General features: G+C 39.0%; 1 protein-coding gene across 2 annotated transcripts in view; it reads right to left on the bottom strand.

The window, feature by feature from the left end:
* UGP2 (UDP-glucose pyrophosphorylase 2) overlaps positions 1–19,736 on the bottom strand; it is a 64,632-nt gene extending 44,896 nt beyond the window's left edge. The window contains exons 1-3 of one of the 2 annotated variants that reach the window (XM_047069661.1): positions 19,536–19,736; positions 2,598–2,725; positions 1,671–1,778 (exon numbers count right to left, since the gene is read on the bottom strand). In XM_047069661.1, the coding sequence (XP_046925617.1) occupies positions 1,671–1,778; positions 2,598–2,711 (222 nt within the window). In that variant the 5' untranslated portion in view covers positions 2,712–2,725; positions 19,536–19,736. Of the gene's footprint in view, positions 1–1,670; positions 1,779–2,597; positions 2,726–18,569; positions 18,884–19,535 lie in introns of those variants that run through there. The other variant, XM_047069660.1, reaches the window with a different exon arrangement.
* Between the last annotated feature and the right edge of the window lie 654 nt (positions 19,737–20,390).

The following is a 20,390-nucleotide window of genomic DNA, read 5'->3' as shown; positions in this document are numbered from 1 at the left end:
GAAACAAAAACCTATGTGTGCTAAAAAAAAAGTTATGATTTGAGAGAAAAACTCATCTCTGTATAATCTCTATGACAAGAGACAGAAAATCTACAGGAAAGGGGGGAGGGAGGAAGGGAGCTGGAAGAATGTAGAGAAGCAAGGTAAACAATATTGTCCCATAATCTGTATTCTCATAATTATTTGCAAAAGTTGTTAACATTCAGAGTGTAACATTTGTGGCCTCAAGAAGCTCAGGACATAAAAGAACAAACTTATCTTTTGCCTCTGTACTCTGAAACCTTCAACATTAAGGGCAGATGGGATTATAACCATATATTTTAAAAGATGCTCAAAACCTAGGCTTCAACATTTTTAATGAAGACTTACACTTTTATAAACAGAAAAGACTTCACAAAATAAAATTCTATCCAGAATTCCATTTTTTGTATTCTTTTTCTGTATCAACTCTGCATTCCTATCAGTAACTATGGCTTACTATGGGCACACAGCCTCTTAAAAGTATTTGTCAGAACCTTGTTGGGGATGGTAGTTCTGAACTGGAAAAATCCTTAGATGGTTCTGATTCCTCCCTCCCTTCCTTCCCCACCCTGCAATCCATATTCCAAGAAACCCTTCTAGAGCTAAACTATCTACATACAATTGCTCCGCTCTATCAAGTTTCTTCTACCTGCCATGAAAAGTGCTACAAACGGTGAGATGTCAAAACTGCTGACAGGAAAGGGAAGAAAGGTCAATATGTTAACAAAACCTATTTCCTAGACAATCAACTGCATTTAGATCATTCATTCGACAAACATTTGTTTAGGACACATGGTTCCCTGGCCTTCAAGGTCTCTCAGGAAGACAACACATGCATACAAACAACTACTACTCATGCCAGCTAAGTGCTACATGATGGTAGAAGTAACTACTAGTATCTGAAAAATGCTTCATGGTTTAACATGTTTCCATATATGCTTCTTAATGAAGCCTCATAGCCCTGTAAAGTATATAAGTCACTTGGTATTATTCTCATTTTACATAAACCTCCTAAGTAGTAAAACTAGGATTTGTACCTCTGACACTACTGCACTACACTTCTTCAGAGCAGCTTTATGCTAGGGGTCGATGACAGAGGTGGAGGCATTTGGACTGAGCCTCAAAGAATGAGCAGGATTTTGACAGGTGAAGAGACCAAAGTATTCCAAAGAAATGATATACACAGAAGTCTAGAAGCAGGGAAATACAACATGTGAAAAACAGGCAAGGGAAATATGGCTAAAGACGGGTTGAAAGCATGAGGAGAGCTTTAAGTACGTGATTTAGCATCTGTACAAGACACTATAGGCTATCAGAAATCGGATGGTTTGGGAGAGAGAAGGAAGAAAAGAACATAAATGAAGCTCTTACTATGTGTTTGGTACTTTGCAAAAGAATTGCCTCATATGCAGGGATTTTTAAGTTATGAGGTAGTGTTATAGGGAGATGAGACTTTCCTAAATCCTCTGCAGGACTGAAAAGATGGGACTAACAGAGGGGAAAGCAGTAGGCTACCTCTGTAGTTTTGGCATGAGGAACAGAGAATGTAAAGTGATGGTTCTTACAGGTCCCCCACAGTACCTCACCCCCAAATTTAAACCCAGGTCTTGAATTACCTTAAATTTTCCTACATTTTATCTAAAACTTACCGAATCTTCTGGAGGTCTCTGGATTTTCCCCCAATCCACAGAAGGTCCCTTTTCTTGCAAAAATCGATGGAATAGCTTCCGAAATCCATCAAGGTCTTTTTTAGTGTGCTATGAAAATAGAAGTTCTTGTTACAATGAGCAGAATGCTTAATTTTAATATAGATATGTATTATACATTTAAAACACCTTTCAATTAAATTATTACACTATTAGAACATGGAGTACAGCAGAGACTTTTTTATGCCCCCAACTTAAAAGTGAAGGGGAAGAAAAGCTAATAGGAACCACACTTAAAGGAATACAAGCAAATAATCCCCAAATCTTCCAGCAGTTATCATGTAAACAACACCGTTTGGTCCATGGGAATTTCAATTGGTGTTCTACATTTATTTGCCAGTACTTTTTTTCTACTTCTTTTAAGTGAAAATTCACTTTCACTGAAAGAAAAAGTAACAAAACACAGTTAACCTCAAAACATTAAGTACGAACTGAAATTTGAAAATGAAAAGGATGATCTATTGATTTATAAACAGAAAAGTAAAAATACCTGTCTACACTGGGAAATCTCTACACAGCTGACAAAGTAGCATGGTTCTATTAGAACCGGCTCTCTGGAAAAAGGCATGCAGGTTGTATGGTTGATAATTCTAACTGAGTACTGTTACCCATTTTTTTACCCAACGATACTAGAACACAAAAAAAATAATTTTTTGTTCTGATTCTTTAGACTTTAGAAACTTCCTAGAATTAAAAAAAAAGACAATGGTTTAACAATGGGAAAATGTTGAAAATCCTTAATTGTTAAGCAATCCTACTTTTTTTAATGCTATTATATTTTGTGCTTATTTCAGGCTGGATGATCAACAGCAGCAATAACAACTCAGCATTGTAGATGGATGGAAGCAAGAAACACTGCAGAGTCCTTACCTCAAACTCATGTGATGGCGCTGTGGTAAGTATTTTTTCCAGTTCCTTCTTCACAGATAATTCTAGCTCTTGTCGAATGACTTCTTGGAACTGAGAAGCACCATCCTGAGACATGGCTTTGCTAAGATCTTAAAAATATAAAATCGCCAACAGAAAAAAAATCAGACAGCCATTCAAATAGCTGGTAAGCTATAACTGATTTATTTCTAGTTTATCAGAACATGAAAAGGTTCACTCCTTTAGTCCCATTATCCTCTCGAAGGATATCAGTAGTGTCAACTAATTAGAGCTATATAATCACATGGCCTCAAATTTGTTACATCTACCTGCATTACTAGTGTATCTGAGACACTAATAAATGCTTTTGGGAAGATGGGGCAGGTGGGAATAAAAGGATTAATCTTCATTTGGGCATTTAGTTCTATCTCTACTAATGTTTCCCTCTTAGCCATCAAAGCTGGAGAAAAATGAGAGGTGGAATAATGTTAATAAAGGTATGTTTTATGGTACATGCTCTTATGGAACTGCTGCCAGATAAAAGAATGGAAAGGGCTTAGCAATTTCACAGAAACAAACAAACAAACAAACAAAAAAAAAAAACAAAAACCGTTCCCTTCCAGGCCAGATGAAAAAAAATTAAGGAATTCTTTCCATTTTAGAAGTGAAGCCCTCCAGTTTCACATTCCTTATTAAAGAAAAACCCGTTGAGAGATACTGGCAATTCCCAGGTGCCTGTATGTGTCTGGCATCAAAATTTTCACTTAAAAGGAGAACACAGGGCTCCCTGCCCACTTATTGCCCTCAGTTTTAGCCTAGACTCTTCAGTGCTTATCTGTGTCAGACAATACTATCAGGGCTTTTGGCATAGATGGTCATCTCTGGCCACAGACGGATCTCACTACAGGTGACTCACTAAAGGTAACAGAAATGCCTGATGGACGTAAACAAGTAAAAACAGAAAAATATGCAACAAGAAAACATCCCAAGCCTAAGCACCTTGGGAGAAATATGCCAACACAAGTTGTTTTACATGCTCAGCTATCTAATTATCTTGTCTTTTACTTATGAAATAAGGAACAGTCAGACTACTGTTCACATCACCTTTTCTCTTCAATATGCAACTCAAACTTATTTTATAAATGTAGTTTTGAAGCTTATGTTCAAACATTTTGTTTGATAACTAGTTCTACAAATGGTGATTAATTTACCAGAATCATTTCAGTGAAACTAAAAATACTCACACACACCATAAATTCTTTTATTTGTTATCTGGGCAGAAGAAAACATTTATTCATACAGAATTAAAGCCAACATAACCAAAAAGATACTTGTGAGAGCAGAAATTAGTAAATTATGTAACTCCTGAAGCAATTTATTTAATGTAGACAGCTTCTCCTCCTAAATACCTACAAATGTTAACAAATGAGATATTTAACATTGCTCTTCAAAAACCTTTTAAAATACATTTCCTGTAATATTAAAATCCAAGGGAGGGGAAAAACAAGGAAATTAGGTGAGAACACACAATCTAATCCTAAAATAGCTGTTTTCTAACTGTGCCTTTTTTTTTTTTTGAGAGAGAGAGAGAGAGAGAGAGAGAGACAGAGAATGAGCAGGGGAGGGGCAGTGAGAGAGGGAGACAGAGAATCCCAAGCAGGCTCCCTGCTGTCAGTGCAGAGCCCCCGACGCCCATGAACTGCAAGATCATGACCTGAGTCAAAATCAAGAAGTTAGACGCTTAACCAAACGAGCCACCCCGGCACTCCTAACTGCTCTTTTCCTAGGCATAAACCACAACACAACTAAGTTTATGGACTCCAGTAAAACTTTAAAGTGACCCAAACAGTGGTTCATAAATAACTTCTTTGTGAGCTAAGAAACACACATGTGTTTCATAAACAACCTAAATGTATGTTTCCACTAGTAAGTAGCAACTTGATTATCATCTGTTCACAACTCCTAACAATGGATGAGTAGGTTTACATAACTATGATAGGTAACTAAAAAACTCTTGTAGAACATTTTAAACTAGAGTTAGTGTGACATCAACTATACACATTCACCTCTTGGTTGACTTAATTGCAATTTAAAATTTATCACAGGTTAAGTATCCCCCAACCCTGCTGCCCCAGCAGTTAAATGAGTTATCCAAGGTTACAGAACCAGCTAATTGCTGGAGCTCAGAAGCAGTATACCTGGGGTATCTCTCCCACAATCTTTAAGCCAACTCCCATGTTAATGTGTAAGAAATAATTTGCAAGAAAATTCTACTAAACATAAGCATAAAACCTCTAAATTAAGGAACACATGAATTCTTTGATTCTGTGTCACTGATGGATTAAAATAGATCAAGAAATTTATAAGGATTTTTAAAATAAGGTTTTTTGTTGGACTCAAAGACAGCTAACAACAGCCTTGCTGCTTTGTTGCTGAAGTTATATCCTGAAAGCCAGTATTCAGTCACATTCCTAAAAAATTAGTGATGGAAACATTTAACCTATATTCTAGGCAAATGCCAAAATGAGATAATTATAAGTGTAACCGTAAAGTTCAAAAATAATTATTAATAGCTGTTTGAGATTTGTCTACATGAGAACAGGAAAACCAAACAAAACACCAAACAAAAAACCCCACCAAACTTTGGAGACCTACATGATTTAAGGCCAAAACACACAGAACCCATGTCACTATCCTCCCTATGAAGCCAAGGTAAGAAAGGTTGGCTGAAAGACATTTAATAGTACATGTGATCTTTGCCAGGTGCAGCAGGTCCAAACTTAAGATAGGATTCAAAAAAAAAAAAAAACCCAGATTCAAACTCAAATTGTAACAAACGTCTGTAAGAGTTATTCCTCCCTATTCTTCCATTTCTTTGATATAGCACCAAACACAAAGAACAATTTGTATTCCCTCCAGTCACTCTACAGATATGAACAGCTTACACAACAAAAGAATATTCTAAGGAGCCTATCACCTCTTCCACCCTGTTTCACTGCTGTTTCCAACACCATCCTCTGGGCAGTGCTACTACTGAAGTTTTGTTTTTTAGTGACTAAAGAATAAAGAAGGACTTGGGAATGCAAGCTGGTGCAGCCACTCTGGAAAACAGTATGGAGGTTCCTCAAAAAACTAAAAATAGAACTACCCTACGACCCACTAATTGCACTACTAGGCATTTACCCACGGGATACAGGTGTGCTATTTCAAAGGGACACATGCACCCCCATGTTTATAGCAGCGCTATCAACAATAGCCAAAGTATGGAAAGAGCCCAAATGTCCATCAATGGATGTATGGATAAAGAAGATGTGGTATATATACAATGGAGTATTACTCGGCAATCAAAAAGAATGAAATCTTGCCATTTGCAACTACGTGGATAGAACTGGAGGGTACGATACTAAGTGAAATTAGTCAGAGAAAGACAAAAATCATATGACTTCACTCATATGAGGACTTCAAGAGACAAAACAGATGAACATAAGGGAAGGGAAACAAAAATAATATAAAAACAGGGATGGGGACAAAACAGAAGAGACTCATAAATAGGGAGAACAAACTGAGGGTTACTGGAGGTTACTGAGGGTTGTGGGAGGGGGGAAGGGCTAAATGGTAAGGGGCACTAAGGAATCTACTCCTGAAATCACTGTTGCACTATATGCTAATTTGGATGTAAATTAAAAAATAATAATAGGGGCGCCTGGGTGGCTCAGTCAGGTAAGCGTCTGACTTCGGCTCAGGTCGTGATCTCATGGTTCAGGGGTTCGAGCCCCGTGTCAGGCTCTGGGCTGACAGCTCAGAACTGGAGCTGCTTCAGATTCTGTGTCTCCCTCTCTCTCTGCCCCTCCCCTTCTTGCACTCTGTCTCTCTCTCTCAAAAATAAACATTAAAATAAATAAATAAATAAATAAATAAATAAATAAATAAATAAATTTTAAAAAATAGAAAAAGAATAAAGAAGGACTTTTAAGGATTAAAGAATATGCAAGAATAAGGACGCATGCTTAATCAAGAAGGGTATTTACCTTAAAGACATGACACAGATCGGGAGACACATAGCTAGAAACCATTTCTCTTTGCAGTGACTTCCTTATCTATCCTGAATTTTTTAAGAAAGGTCTGGAATTTGGGGTAGGAAAAGAAGTACAGACCTTAAAAGCTTTCTTGGACTTAACATTCTCAAGGTTACACTTCCAGCAATGATAGTTGTATTTCTAATTGAAAGTCAATTAAAGAATCCCCTGAATAATGCAAGATTTCTAACCTCCCAAATGTTTTATCCCTCCTTACTTTCTAGCAATAGAAAATGGATCATCCTCAACGTTAGAGAGTGGATTAGGAATCAAACATTTCATTACGTTGGTGATAACTCAAAACATTTTTAGAGAGGAGAGGGAGAATTTAATCTACCTCAACATTTTACAGATGAGGAAACTGTGGCTGAAATAGTTAAATGAGTTATCCAAGGTTACAGAACCAGCTAATGGTGGAGGTCAGAAGCAAAGCCCCATCCCACCACAATGAGGCAGAGCATCCTGCTCATTTTTTCCTCCTACTCTGACTCTCTTTAATCCCTGGCACAAAATTCATAAGTACTCTCCTCCAAAAGCATTTCTATCAGAATGTCTTCTTATACCCAGTGGAACTGACAGGAAACTCATCTCCACATGGGCTTACTAGAATGGTCCTGGTTGATTTAATTATAATTTAGTCAATTTGGGATATAACAGGCAGTAACTATTTTTTTTAAGAAGTTTTCCTGCCACCTCAATTTCCTAATTCTTCCTTGTTCACAAGAATTAAAATTTCAACATCATGGACTTTCCCCTATCCAACTGGAGCAAAAAAAAAAAAAAAAAAAAAAAAAAAAAAAAGAGTGGGGGAAGAGGAAAGCAATAGAATCAAGAGGTAAGAGACATTCAATCTAACATTTGTTTTCATTTAATTCAGGTATTTCATTTCATCCATTTCATCAACTAAGAGGTATACATAATACCCTTCCCTGACATCCTGATACTGGCACAAACAAAACAACTTCACGTTCTAAAGGAGAAAGCTAGCTTCACAATGCACAGGCCATAGAAAGGGTATAGAAAGAATACCAAGAGCAACAAAGAGGTTAGGAGCTCTCCCCAGGCCACCTCCCACCCACTACTCATTAGCTCTATCAGTCCCAACCTTCCTTGGAAACTCATATTGAGAGGAACCCAAAGTCAGAGAATTAGAGAGCTCACTTCATCTTTAACCTGGAAATGGCTTGCAATCCAAGTATAGTAGTTCCCCCTCATCTATGGGGGCTGTGTTCCAAGACTCCCAGTGGATGACCTAAAACCACAGATAATACCAAACTCTATATTTACTATGTTTTTTCTTATACATACATAGCTATGATAAAGTTTAATTTACAAATTAGGCACAATAGGAGATTAACAATAAAAAGATAACTATAGTATAATAGTTATGAGAATGCGGTCTCAAAATATTGTAATGTACTCAGCCTTCTTGTGATGCTGTGAGAAAATAAAATGCCTAAATGATGAGATGAAGCGAGGTGAACGATGTAGGCACTGTGATATAGCATTAGGCTATGGCAGGCATGTCTCGTTTTATTGCACTTTGCTTTTCTTGCACTTTGCAGATATTGCATTCGTTTTTGTTCTTCTTTTCCCCCAAAGCTGAAGGTCTGTGGTAACCCTGAATTGAGCAAGTATATCAGCACCATTTTTACAGCAGCATTTACTCACTTTGTGTCTCTGTGTCACATTTTGGTAATCTTGCAATATTTCAAATTTTTTCATTATTGTTATATTTGTTATGGTGATCCGTGACCAGTGATTATGACTCGCTGAAAGCTTAGATGATGATTAGCATTTTTTAGCAATAAAAAATTTTTAATTAAGGTACATACACTTAGATATAATGCTATTACATGCTTAATAGCTTATAGTATAAATATAACTTTTAAATGTGCTAGGAAACAAACAAAAAAACCTCATTTGACTCCCTTTATTGCAATATTTGCTTAATACTGTGGTCTAGAACCAAACCTGAAATATCCCTGGGATATGGCAGTATTGACCTTCTGACAATATGTCAGGAGGAGGAACATCTGCTTCTAGACCTCGGTTGACTGCACGTGAGTGAAACGGTGGACAATGGGGGCTACTGTCAGTATAGAACTCCCAAGAATGTATTGGCAACTGTAAATATAACCATGGATGAAACTAAAGACATATATTGACTAGATTTATGACCAATTAAAGCTAATCATCCTCTTTTGGGCTCTCATTGCAGTCCTTAAACTCAGTTATTTGTGAGTATTCCTCCTAGAAAATCTTTTCTTGTTTGAATTCCATTACTCAATATTACTCTATATCTTTTCCACCTCTGTGACCAGGCCTCAGTTTCCCTAACTGGCTCTTTCTTCTCCTACTCCCTGGGTTTCCTTAAGATTCTGTCCCCAGACCACTTTTCCCTTCAATAGTACCCTTACCAGTATCCCAGTATCCTTATTGATAACTCCCAAATATGTGCCTCGTATCCTCATCTTTTTTCCTGAGCTCCAGACTCACCTTCCCTACAGCCTTCTAGACCTTTCCCACCTGGATACCAGGGCTGGATACCTCACATTGAACATGTCCAAATTGTCTAAACTAAACTCACCTCCCTGCCCCCCAATATATGAACGTTGTCCCACTCAGTCCTAGATGACCTAGAAACCTCACTCACAGAAGGCTCTTCCCTCCTTTCCCCTCACATTACGTCCAATCCAATACTATACACTTCAGTTGCCACAATTCTCCTTCATCGCTTTCCATTCCCACTGCTGCTACCTTAATTTTCCTCTCATTTTCAATCTCCTGGTCATGACAACAACAGTTTTCAAACCAGTCTGCCCATTTGTCACTTTAATCTGGTGGTACCAGGCAGAATGGATTGGTCTCCCTAAGCTGCAACCCCAATCATATCACTTCTCTTCTTCATTGATGAGATTTGCATTTGATGGGAAATAAATACAAATTCCTTAGCCAGACATGTTTTAATAGCCAAGCTGAAGTAACTTTTTGAGTAGACAAAGCTAATGAAAGTGCTAGAGCAGAACATCTAAAGGTTGCAATTCCTTAATTCATTTGTGATATCTCAATAGAGCTTCTAAAACTTTAATGTGTACACAAATTACCTGAAGGGCTTGTTAAAACAGATTCCTGGGCAAGCTCCTGGGATCCTGACTCTGGGAGTAGGTATGGTGTAGGAAGAATATGCATTTCTAATAAGTGAATGCTACCTGTATTGCTTTGAGTAGCTCTGATATAGATTATACTCCATTTTTCTTAATACATTTGTAGCAGCCATACACATCATTCTTCTCTCCACACCCATGCTGTTCTGTCACCTATTGTCTGCCCCAAGGCCAGGTGCTTCAGAGACAGCACGGGGCCCAGACTGGTCTAAAGCCTTCCCAGAGATTGGTTTAAGCATGAAACATAATATGATTCTGACCAGTGAGCCATAGGGTATAGTTTGCCAAAAGACTTAAGAGAAAGGTGCTCTTCACTGAAAAAAGAGACACCTGGAAAGAAATAGAAACTTTTCCTCCCGTGTACATATGTGTCCACCATTTACCTCCTGTTTCTTCTGCCATTTAGTGACCTTAAGCGAAGCTGACCCAAGAATGAGAAAGAAAGGCTTAAGAAAGCAGAGGAGAGGGGAGACTGGGTGGCTGAGTCGGCTAACTGTCCGACTCTCAGTTTCAGATCAGGTCATGATCTCACAGTTTCACGGATTTCAGCTTGTATCAGGATCTGCGCTCGTGGCACAAAGCCTGATTGGGATTCTCTCTCTCCCTCTCCCTCTCTCTACCCCTGTCCCTGTCTCTCTCAAAGAAAATAAAATAAAAAACTTAAAATATTAAAAAAAAGCAAGCAAGCAGAGAAGGAAGGAAAGATTGATGCAGTCTCTATACTCAATTAGCCAACTCTGGAACATGCTACTTCAGAATTCATGTGATAGAAGTCCCTCATTTTTTTAAGACAAAAGTTGGTATTTTCTGCTCCATGAAATTAACAGGAAACTAATTATTATAAGATTGTTCCAAAACATACATCTCAAGTGTCATTCAACATATTTAGAGGAAGGTAGGCAAAAATGAGGAAGAAAAAATTAGAAATTAGTGGCTCAGCATGAATTCCCAAATCATAAAAATCATCATAACCTCCAGGAAACCTCCCGGATACTTAACCCCACCCCCCAAAGGTTTAAACTCTGCAATTGAGTAGCTTCTGCTATTTTGGGGGTGGCATTCTGTGTTCTTGGTGGTAGCTTCTGAATATTCAAAAAGGCCTTTCTTTCAATAACTCCTTTAATGTGGAGGTTTTAATCACTCCTACCTCTGTATTATATCAAACACTTCTTAAATTTTGATTCTTTGCGTAGATGCCTGTCTGCAACACTTTAAGGGCACTAGCCATATTAGGTTATTAAAAACATTTTTTTCCCACCACCTGACTCAGCACCTGACACAGCGCAGGCACCTGACAATGTGTAAATAGAGATCAAAACTTACATTCTCATATTAGTGAACCTGAGCAACCACTAATATATATCATTTGTCAGAGTTCAGTTTAAATGTAATCTCCTCCTAGAAATCTTTCTAAACTAAGCATGGTTACCCACTACATGTTCACATGGTAGATTCTTCTACCTCTCCTTTATACCATCGTGCTTTTTAAAATTTATTCAATGTCTACCTTACCCAACAGGTTATAATCTCTGTAAGAATGTACCATGTCTATTTTGTTCAGGCTGTATTCCATGCTGTTAGTTCAGAGCCCAAGGCAGGGCTCGATCCCACAAATCATGAGGTCATGACCTGGGGCGAAATCAAGAGTCCAACACTTAAGTGACTGAGCCACCTAGGCTCCCCTTCACTAACTTTAGAGATTAAATAAAATTGGGCAATATATATATTTAGATTTAGCTTAATGTAGGAAAAATATAACCCATGTCATTCAATCATAAGAAAACTCAATTAGTTGACTTTGCATGATCTTTTAGTATTAAAGTCAATGTTGATTATTTCAGATTGCAAACTATAGGACTATTTATATTTACATAGATTTTTAAATGACCCAGTTCTATATACATATGATGCTTAATAAATGCTTTTTGATAAAAAATAAAAGGTACCAGTCTTCTGAGAACTGTTCTAGCACTGAGTATGCAGATCTACTTGCTAATCAAGATTTTTGCTAATCATGCACTGCCTACTTAAAAAATTATTTGTAACTATTAGAATTTACACATAAACCAGATTTCTCATTAATAATTGACATTAACTCTGCCCTCATACAAGAGTAGCTCTTAAAATCTTAAGGGAAAAAAATAAAATAGCATTTCCAAAAAACAGAACTTTCAGAAGAGATGTGTCAACTAGTTAAATAATATCACCTTGCATTAAGTTGAACAGATATAAGAAGGCCATGTCAAGGGGCCTAGAACACTAATTTGCTGAGTGGAGGAAAAAGAAATACAACATCAAATCCTCATCATCAATCCTCATCATCAAGCACAAAAAAAGGTTTGGCAGGCCGGTCCTGTAATTTGATAGATGTGTATTTAGTTAAAACTTCTAAGCTTGTTAAAGCTTTAAGGTCAGTGAGTCCTATTCCCTTATCTTTGAGATGAAACAGGCCCTCAGAGATGCTGAGTTGCCTAAGGACACAGTAGCACTGCCAAGCTGGAATTCAAACCCTGGAGCCCTGCTTCTCCTTCCTGGAGGAAGGTCTTCCCTTTCTTGGTTACAGTGCATTTACTTGGTTTGTCATCTCCAGGTGGAAGCCTGAATTAAAACATGCAAAAATCCAACTATGTCTATAACGTGAGGTTATTGGGGGGGTTAAAATTATATAACAGAATAAGCATCCTTTTATGCTCTTCACCTTTTCCCTCTATACTGTTTGTTTTCTGGGCAATGAAAAATCGAAGTTTTTTATGCACTCTCTAAATATTTTATTATGAGGCCAAGCATTTTATCATTGGCATAAGTGAATCTAACATAGGACTGTGTTATTCCATTTTCCTGCACTCTTTGGAAGTTTTAAAATTCTAGGAAGGGTTTAAACATAAATGAAACATCACATCATCCTTTGCCAGGACAGCAACTAGAGGAAAGCAAACTCAAAACACCTTGTCTGCAGGCTTTTGTGGCCAAGGAGCAATGGAGCTACTATTAAAGGAAATATCCCCTAGAATAGTATTTTTTACTTTGGTGACTAATAATTTCAAAGTGGACTAAGCATAATGTGACTATTTTATGTACAAGAATACAATGAATATTTTTTAAAAGATACAAGTGAAATCACAGAAAAACAGGGAACTCTCTTGATTTACACAGGAAAAATTAACAAATATCTAGAAATATTTTGGAAAACGAAATATTTTTTTGTTCATGTAAGTTAACTAAGACAACATAGCCAATTTCTCCACGGTTCTCAAAAACAACCCTTAATTGTCAAAATGGTTTGGGGCACAATCAATTTCATTTGGCAATGACTGAGAGAAATAAACAATGGGACTGTTGGCAGAGAAAAAACCTGAGCCTTAAACAATTATTTTGCAACAAACTAAAGGGGATGCCTGCATCACCAACAGAAAACTGGGAAACAGCTTTCAAATGGAGTATTATCCCCTTTCCCCCACTTAAAGCCCAATTAAACACATAGCTTAATTTTCTTTTGATAGCTCAGCAAGCCAACTTTCAAAGAATTCAGTAAGTTATTCATAGAAAGATACATGCCTGGTAGAAGAATTTTGGAGATCTAAGACACATGGTTTTAATTAATTGTCATTGTGCCTGTAACAATCCATCAAATCACCCAAGATGAAGATGTCCACAATTCAAACACTATTTACACCAAGTTCAAAATTTGATAGTTTATAAAATATAGGCTGTGTCAAAAGGACACCAGTCTTTAGAAAAAGTCAAGCTTCTAAAGAGATTCCAAGCAATCAAAATGGTGGTAAGTGAATCATAATACTTCCTCATTCACTAAATCCCAAACCCTCAGAGGCTCTCCGCCCCCAAATTTGATTCTAATAATTCTGGGATTTTCTCCATTGGCATAAATTCTGGATATCAAGAAAAATCACATTATGGAAAGTTAGTACAGTCAACTCTTAATTACTTGTTTTTTATAGATAATCCACAGTGTAACTTTGAAATATTTGTTTATATTAACTTTTTAAAAATGGATATATCTGACTTTCTGAGAACTCCTAATACCTGCACTTAGGCATAAAAGTTCCAAATACAATTTGGTGGAAAATAAAAACTACAGTATATTATTTCTTTTATCGGGAACATTTTCATTATTGGGCCAACTAATGTTATTAAGTATCCTATTATTAAGTCTCCCATTATTTTAAAGTTACTACAATTCATAAAATTACACCTTTCTACGAAAAAAAAAATCACACACACAGAGAAGGGTCTCTATGAAACAATATTACAAGAAAACACCTACTATCCAAAATTAACATTTTAGAGTAATTTCCTTTTAAAGTTATTTTTCAATTTATCTTCAGAATATTAAGATGGCACTTCTGAGAAGTGTACCAGTTAATATTTCTTATTTCTCTAACGTTCCCTATCAATTTCTTTTTTCAGTAGGCTTTCACAAATTAAAACCATCCATCTTACTGGAAGAAAGACCCAGTTATCAAGAACAAAGGGAATTTAACCACAGAGATTACAAAGTCCGTGGTGGAAAACAAAGTTTTCGTCAGCTCAACTCTTTATTCTGAGTTTCTTTTAATTTTCCACTTAGAACTGTGATTCTGAATGTAACTAAGTCCCCCCTCTCTCTAGCAACATAATGAATCCTAAGCCGTATCTTTAAAAAATGAGGAGTGGTCTTTAGTCACGACTTTGTCCCCTCTACTACTGCCTCAAATCCATGTCACAATCCCCTTGGGCTAAAAACATCCTAGTCCTCTAAATAATCAGCAATAAGCTAAATTTAGTTTGAGGATTTGAGAAGAAACAGGCCAAGGCCCAACCTCCACAACCAGGCCCCACACTGCATCTCATCCGTATATTCATCTGAGACCCCTCCAGTTAAAATTAGCTCAGCTAATCCTCCCTGGCTAGCTGCCATCTACCAAGCAGGAATCATAAAAATAAAGTCATAAAGAGAGAATTCCAACAAATGGGAAAGTCGATAGGCCTCAAATGTTTTTTAAGTGACACACAGATACTCAAATGGCTTCCCCTGAAATATAAGAAAGCACCTCAATTTATGAATATTAAAGGACATTTTTATATAATTTAGATAATGGCCTATTAAAAACAGTTCAAAAAAGTTCCTTTAATATTACAGTATAAGCACATAACATGTCCTTAGCAGGCTAGATAACAATAGTTCCTGAACCATTTATAAATTCCAAATCATGTAGAGAGATTATCCTATAACTCTCAGAACTTTTAAAAAAGCTAAATCCCAAATGACACTTACTGACAAACCTGGCAAAAAGTCACAGCTGCTGAGGACCCCTAGCACCTCCAACTATTATGCAGAGTCCCTTCTCAACACCGCTAGTACTCACATTTATTTAGAGTAACTGGGGGCCCTGCAACAACCCCTGGGGTGGAGAAAACCAGCAAATGGTAAGTAATTTTCAGGCAGGCAGAAGGTGACCTGAGGGCAGAACACAACAGCTAGGGAATTAGGGCTTATCTTCAGGAAAGGAGAGTCTTCCTATAAGAAAGATACTTAAGTGCCAGAGGAACACAGACTTGAGAGATGGCCAAATAAAGTTGAACCTTCTTTCAGCCAAGGAGTGTATACTGAAAATACTCTTGCCTAAGCATTTTCATTAACTGAACATTTCTACCTAATGACAGGTCAAAGTGCTTGAGAATGGAGATGCCCAGCCTTCCTGCAAAGCACATTGCCTCGATCTGGGAGAAGAAATTCAAGCCAAGTATAGAAACCCTAAGTCCTGACCAGGCATTCAAAAACCCGTGTACACAACACGCAGTTATAATACCTAGATGTTCTGAATTTCAAGTGCCCACTATAAGGGATACACATGTAAACGCTCAAAATATTTTTGTTGACTCTACTGAAACAAAAACTGTCATCAACTATGTATTCATATCACAATTCGAACTTCTCCTCTCCCACTCCTGCACTTTTTTTTTTTTTTAAATAGATCAACTCCCAAGTCTTGGGGACCTAAACACCAAACTTAGAATAGGAAAATAAAGAACAGTGATACCTGCTTTGTCTCTATTTATTGCTGTTGATGACATAAGGTTGTATTTATGGTGGCGATGCTATCTGAATGGCCACCATCATTTCAAGAAAGAAAAGCAAAACTCACTGGGCATCTATTTTATGACTAGGACCTTCATATAATTCATCTCATTTCGGGTTCTCAATAACCCTGTGGCAAAGTATTAATACCCAATGTTTATATAAGTAGAAACTGAGCCTCAGAAAAGTTATGTATCTAAGATCACCTGTCAGGAGAATTCAAACCTAAATCTAAACGCTTCTATCTTTCACAACATTTATGTAATCTAAGTGGTGTTATTAAAAAAAAACTGTAACTGAAAATAAAAAATGTATACAATCCTACTAAAAAGTACATGGAAAATGCTGAGTTTCTCATTTGTCATCCATGACAAATTCTTTTAGAGCAACCATCACTTCAAGACACTATTTCCCATAGGGATATAATATTATCTTTGCCCACAGGGAACTGACAGTCTAGTTAGAGAAAAAAGCCATCTAGGTAGGTTTTTAATGTAAGAGGCAACAAAAAGTACTGGAAATGACAAGGGTTTTAGAAACATTTATATAGTAATTTAAATGCTTACTAGTTGTGAACTTTGGACAGGCTCCTTAAATTTCCTCAGCTGTAAGGTCATAATTAAAATCTACCTCTTAGGAGCTCTTGTGAAGCTTAAATGAGACAACAGGTGAAAACAGTTAGGAGCCCAATAATTGTTCTATCTCTCTCCTATGTCACGAGCTAAGTGTCAATGAGTGGAAATATCAATAAGTGATATAGCAAAGATCAATTTAATCTGGTACAAAAAAATTCAAAGACAAAAATCCCAGTCCTTACACTTGAAAACTTATCTGTGGAGACAGCTGAGTTAATAGCCAATTAGGTTTATCATTTGTAACAGCAGCAAAGTTAATTAAACACATAGAGTGTTTATACTTAAAGTACAAAATTTAAACAATAATGAACGGAACACAATCATGTTAAATTGGGGGGGGGGGAGAGGTATCATTTTCTGGTGCCAAACTAATTTAAAAGGAAAACTACCATTTAAACCAAAAGTGGATGGCAACTAAATGCAATGTTGGGTTGAATCATGGAACAGTAGCCTGACTCTTCAGTCAACACTGATGTACCAATGGTAATTCCTTAGTTTTGACAAATGTGTTACTTTCCATAAATCTAAAAGTATCCCAAGATAAAAAGCAGATGACAAGGGAAAGGAATATACATAGCAACAATTAGGTATTGCCACTTGATTTTGGGTTTCCTGAAGACAGTTAGCCATGAATAGCAAAGGCTTTGAAATCAGTCAACACACACCATCCCAGCAAGCTACTCTAAGCATAACTACTAGGAATACCTGAAGTGTAATATTCTTAACGTTTAAAGAAAAGTGACTTGTCCACTTTTTCCTAGCATACTCTTGCAAAAAGCAGCTTTCTGGTAATTTTTCTGTTGCTGTTACAAAACCAGCAAATTAAGTTACCTCTGTTTTTGCATTCTTGACTAAGACATTTATTCAATCAGAATATAACAGCCTCTCTCACCACATACATAAATTTGAAAGTCTAATAACAAGTGACATTTCTGAGCTTAGTGCTAAAGGCAAGCATAACTGTCTCATCTGCTTCCATAAATAAGGCAGACAGTCAAATACTCTTAATCTATTATACAAAACTCAAAGAAGAGTTAATAAAATGATATAAAAGTTACTAGGGCATTTTTATTCCCAGGGTCAAATAATGGCCGTAACTGACAATTTGCTTTTTAAAGCTCATCCACTGGGAGTCACATTAAGTGGTTGTGAACTTTCACTACCTGTGTGTTCAGCAAGACAGCTGAAGCTTTTAAACTCTGGGGTATGCAAGAAAAGAATTTACTTGCATACCAGAATGCAAATCCTATGCTAAAAACTAGCGACAGGTTTAAGGTATCACCAATTTCAATGTGTACAAACTACACACAAACACACACACACATTCAAACATACAAGCAATGTTAACACTTAGTTCAGAGGCATTCACTAACCCTTTTAAAATACGCATGGAGAATTTAAAGGGCAATTTTCAAATTTCAAGGAAACCTTAATAATCTTTCCAAATTTCAAAGAAGGAAAAAATAAACAGCAATGCAGCAAAGTCATTTCTCCTGCTGAAATGACCTCCAGCTTCTATGAGCTACTCCCGGTTTCGCAATAACTGAATCTGAGACTCCAACCACGTACACACAAAACGGAGTAGAAGCAGAGAACACTAAAGCTTCCCCAACAGTCCTGGCAAAATCCACCTCCGTTCCCTCGGTCCTCACGGTTCCCCTTCCCTTCCGCGCACACATCTTTACCTTGACTTCCACCAGGAAAAGAGAACAGGGTTAATCAGCAACCAAAATCCTGTTTTATCATCAGTTAACAGCCACTAACCTGGAGAGCCAGAGTGCTACTAACCTGATTTCAGGGAGGCAGAACTAAACCCAGCAGAGCACAGGGGTATAAATTATACGTATCCGAAATGCCAAGCCAGCAGCTCAATGCAGCTCAAATGTCAATTTAAGGAAAAGGCTTTTGCAAACAGTATCTCAAATGAACATTTACACTTCCAAACCACCCACCAACCTCCCGACTGCCAGGACCCAAATTCGGCTGAAGCAACCCGGGAGACAAAAAGAAGAGTGTCTTACCTTGTACATATCTCGACATTTTAGGGATTTATTAAAATACTGTGATGTGTATATATTAATATCTAGAGGAGTTACGCTATAGGGCAGGTATCTCTTCCTCCCCTGCTTTAACAACCGACGTGTTCTTTCTCCCCTTCCTATGTTTAGCCACTTAAGAGAGTAGAGTATTCAAAGCTATTAAAACTGCCTTAAAAAAAAAAAAAAAAAAAAAACAGGAAAACCTCCCCCACTTCCAAAGAGAAGAAACTTAGTGAGACTGAGTCTACTTAGAACTCCTGTCTACACTGCGCTCCTGACACAAACCAGGGCCAGCTGGAGACTCCCGGAAAAGGTAAAATCACACGAACTTAAATTTCATCAATGAAAGAGGAGGATCTACAACGGCTATTTCACCGCCCCCCGGGTCCCCACGCCCTCCCGGGTTGGACGACAGCAGACACTGGCCGGCCGCACCCCCCGATCCCCTCCCCCTCGCTGCCGTCCAGCCTCCGGCCGGTTCCCCAGGAAACCCCGGTCAACAGTGGCCCGCGCCCCAGGGGGGTCGGGGAGGCGGGCAAGGCCGGCAAAGAGGGGCAACGTAACCGTTTTTACCAGCCCATAAACACCCTGGGACTAGGAGACGGTAAGAATTCCGCGCGCCCGCCGGCGGGCTGGGGCCTCCAGCTCGCCCCCTTCCAGCAGCGAGGCGAAACCATGTCGTGGCTTTTTCTCGGGAGGGGCCGAAGACCACATCGCCCCTCCCCCACAGCAAACACTGAGGGGCCTTCCGCGAGGAGAGAACCCGCAGGCAGCCGCGAGCCCAAGGGACTGGAACGCGGGAGGGCCCCGAACCCCAAATTCGGCCTCCGGGGCAACACAGCGGGTGGGGCAGAGGAGCTCTACACATCTCCCTGAGGGACGCACACCCGCCCAAAGGGTCGTGGGAAGCCCGTCCCCGCCTCTCTCCAAACCACCACCGAGACCCACCTTCCTCCTCTTCCTTTAGCAGCTGGGAAATTGGGGGCGTTTATGGCGCCCCGGGAAGAAGGCCCGCAGGCTGAGAGAATGTCACCTCTGAGACACCCTTCTCTCTCCCCCTCTTCCCTCACACATGCACAACTTGAACTCCTCGCCAGCGGTTGCAGCCCAGCTGCTGACCCCCTGCGCCCACCAGGCTGCGGGCTTCTGACACCCCAAACCCCCACTTTCTCCCAAACACCTCCCCTCCCCCTCCATTTGGAGCAGCCCCCCTCAATGCGGAAATGTCCCCGCCGCGCAGACAGACAGGAACAACCGCCAGTCAGGAGCCGAGGCGGATGCAGGGCCTAGCCAATGAGACGCGCGGAGGTGGCAGGGGGCGGGGCGTCTGAGGCTGAGGGGACACCCCCCTCCCCCCCCCGCCGGGAGGTGGGCGCAAACAGGACCCTGGGATCCGCTTGTAAAAGCAGCACCTGCTGCGGCAGGGCAAGGGGTGTTTCACCAGTAAAACTCTCCGGCTTCTACGGATACTTTAGCAAGGGCGAGAACCTGAAGCACGAGTGGTTATTTTTGCAGTCCATAAAAATGTTCCGGTTTACGAGGGATTGAAGATAGCTAAACAGCGGATAGAGCCAGAACGCTCCACGGCTACTACCTGAGAGAGCCTTTCTCAGTAGATACAAACTCTCCTCCCTACATCTGGTCTGGGGAGGGTGAAGGTGCGTTCAGGAGTAAGCAGTGGGAAGTGTGGAGTCCACCAACAGAAGGAGGGATTTAGGGTGTGGGAAAAAAGTGCCAGGTGAAGGCTCTGCCACCAGAACCAGCACGGCCAGTCCCTATTCCTGTAGAGAGTTATGCTGTGAT

This window comes from Lynx rufus, unplaced genomic scaffold (genome assembly GCF_022079265.1).
Source record: "Lynx rufus isolate CCGP_SWC_20201006 ecotype Redwood Valley unplaced genomic scaffold, mLynRuf1.p SCAF_8, whole genome shotgun sequence".
Classification (NCBI taxonomy): domain Eukaryota; kingdom Metazoa; phylum Chordata; class Mammalia; order Carnivora; family Felidae; genus Lynx; species Lynx rufus.
The sequence above is the reverse complement of the archived record's forward strand: the minus strand, read 5'-3'. Positions and strand labels throughout refer to the sequence as shown.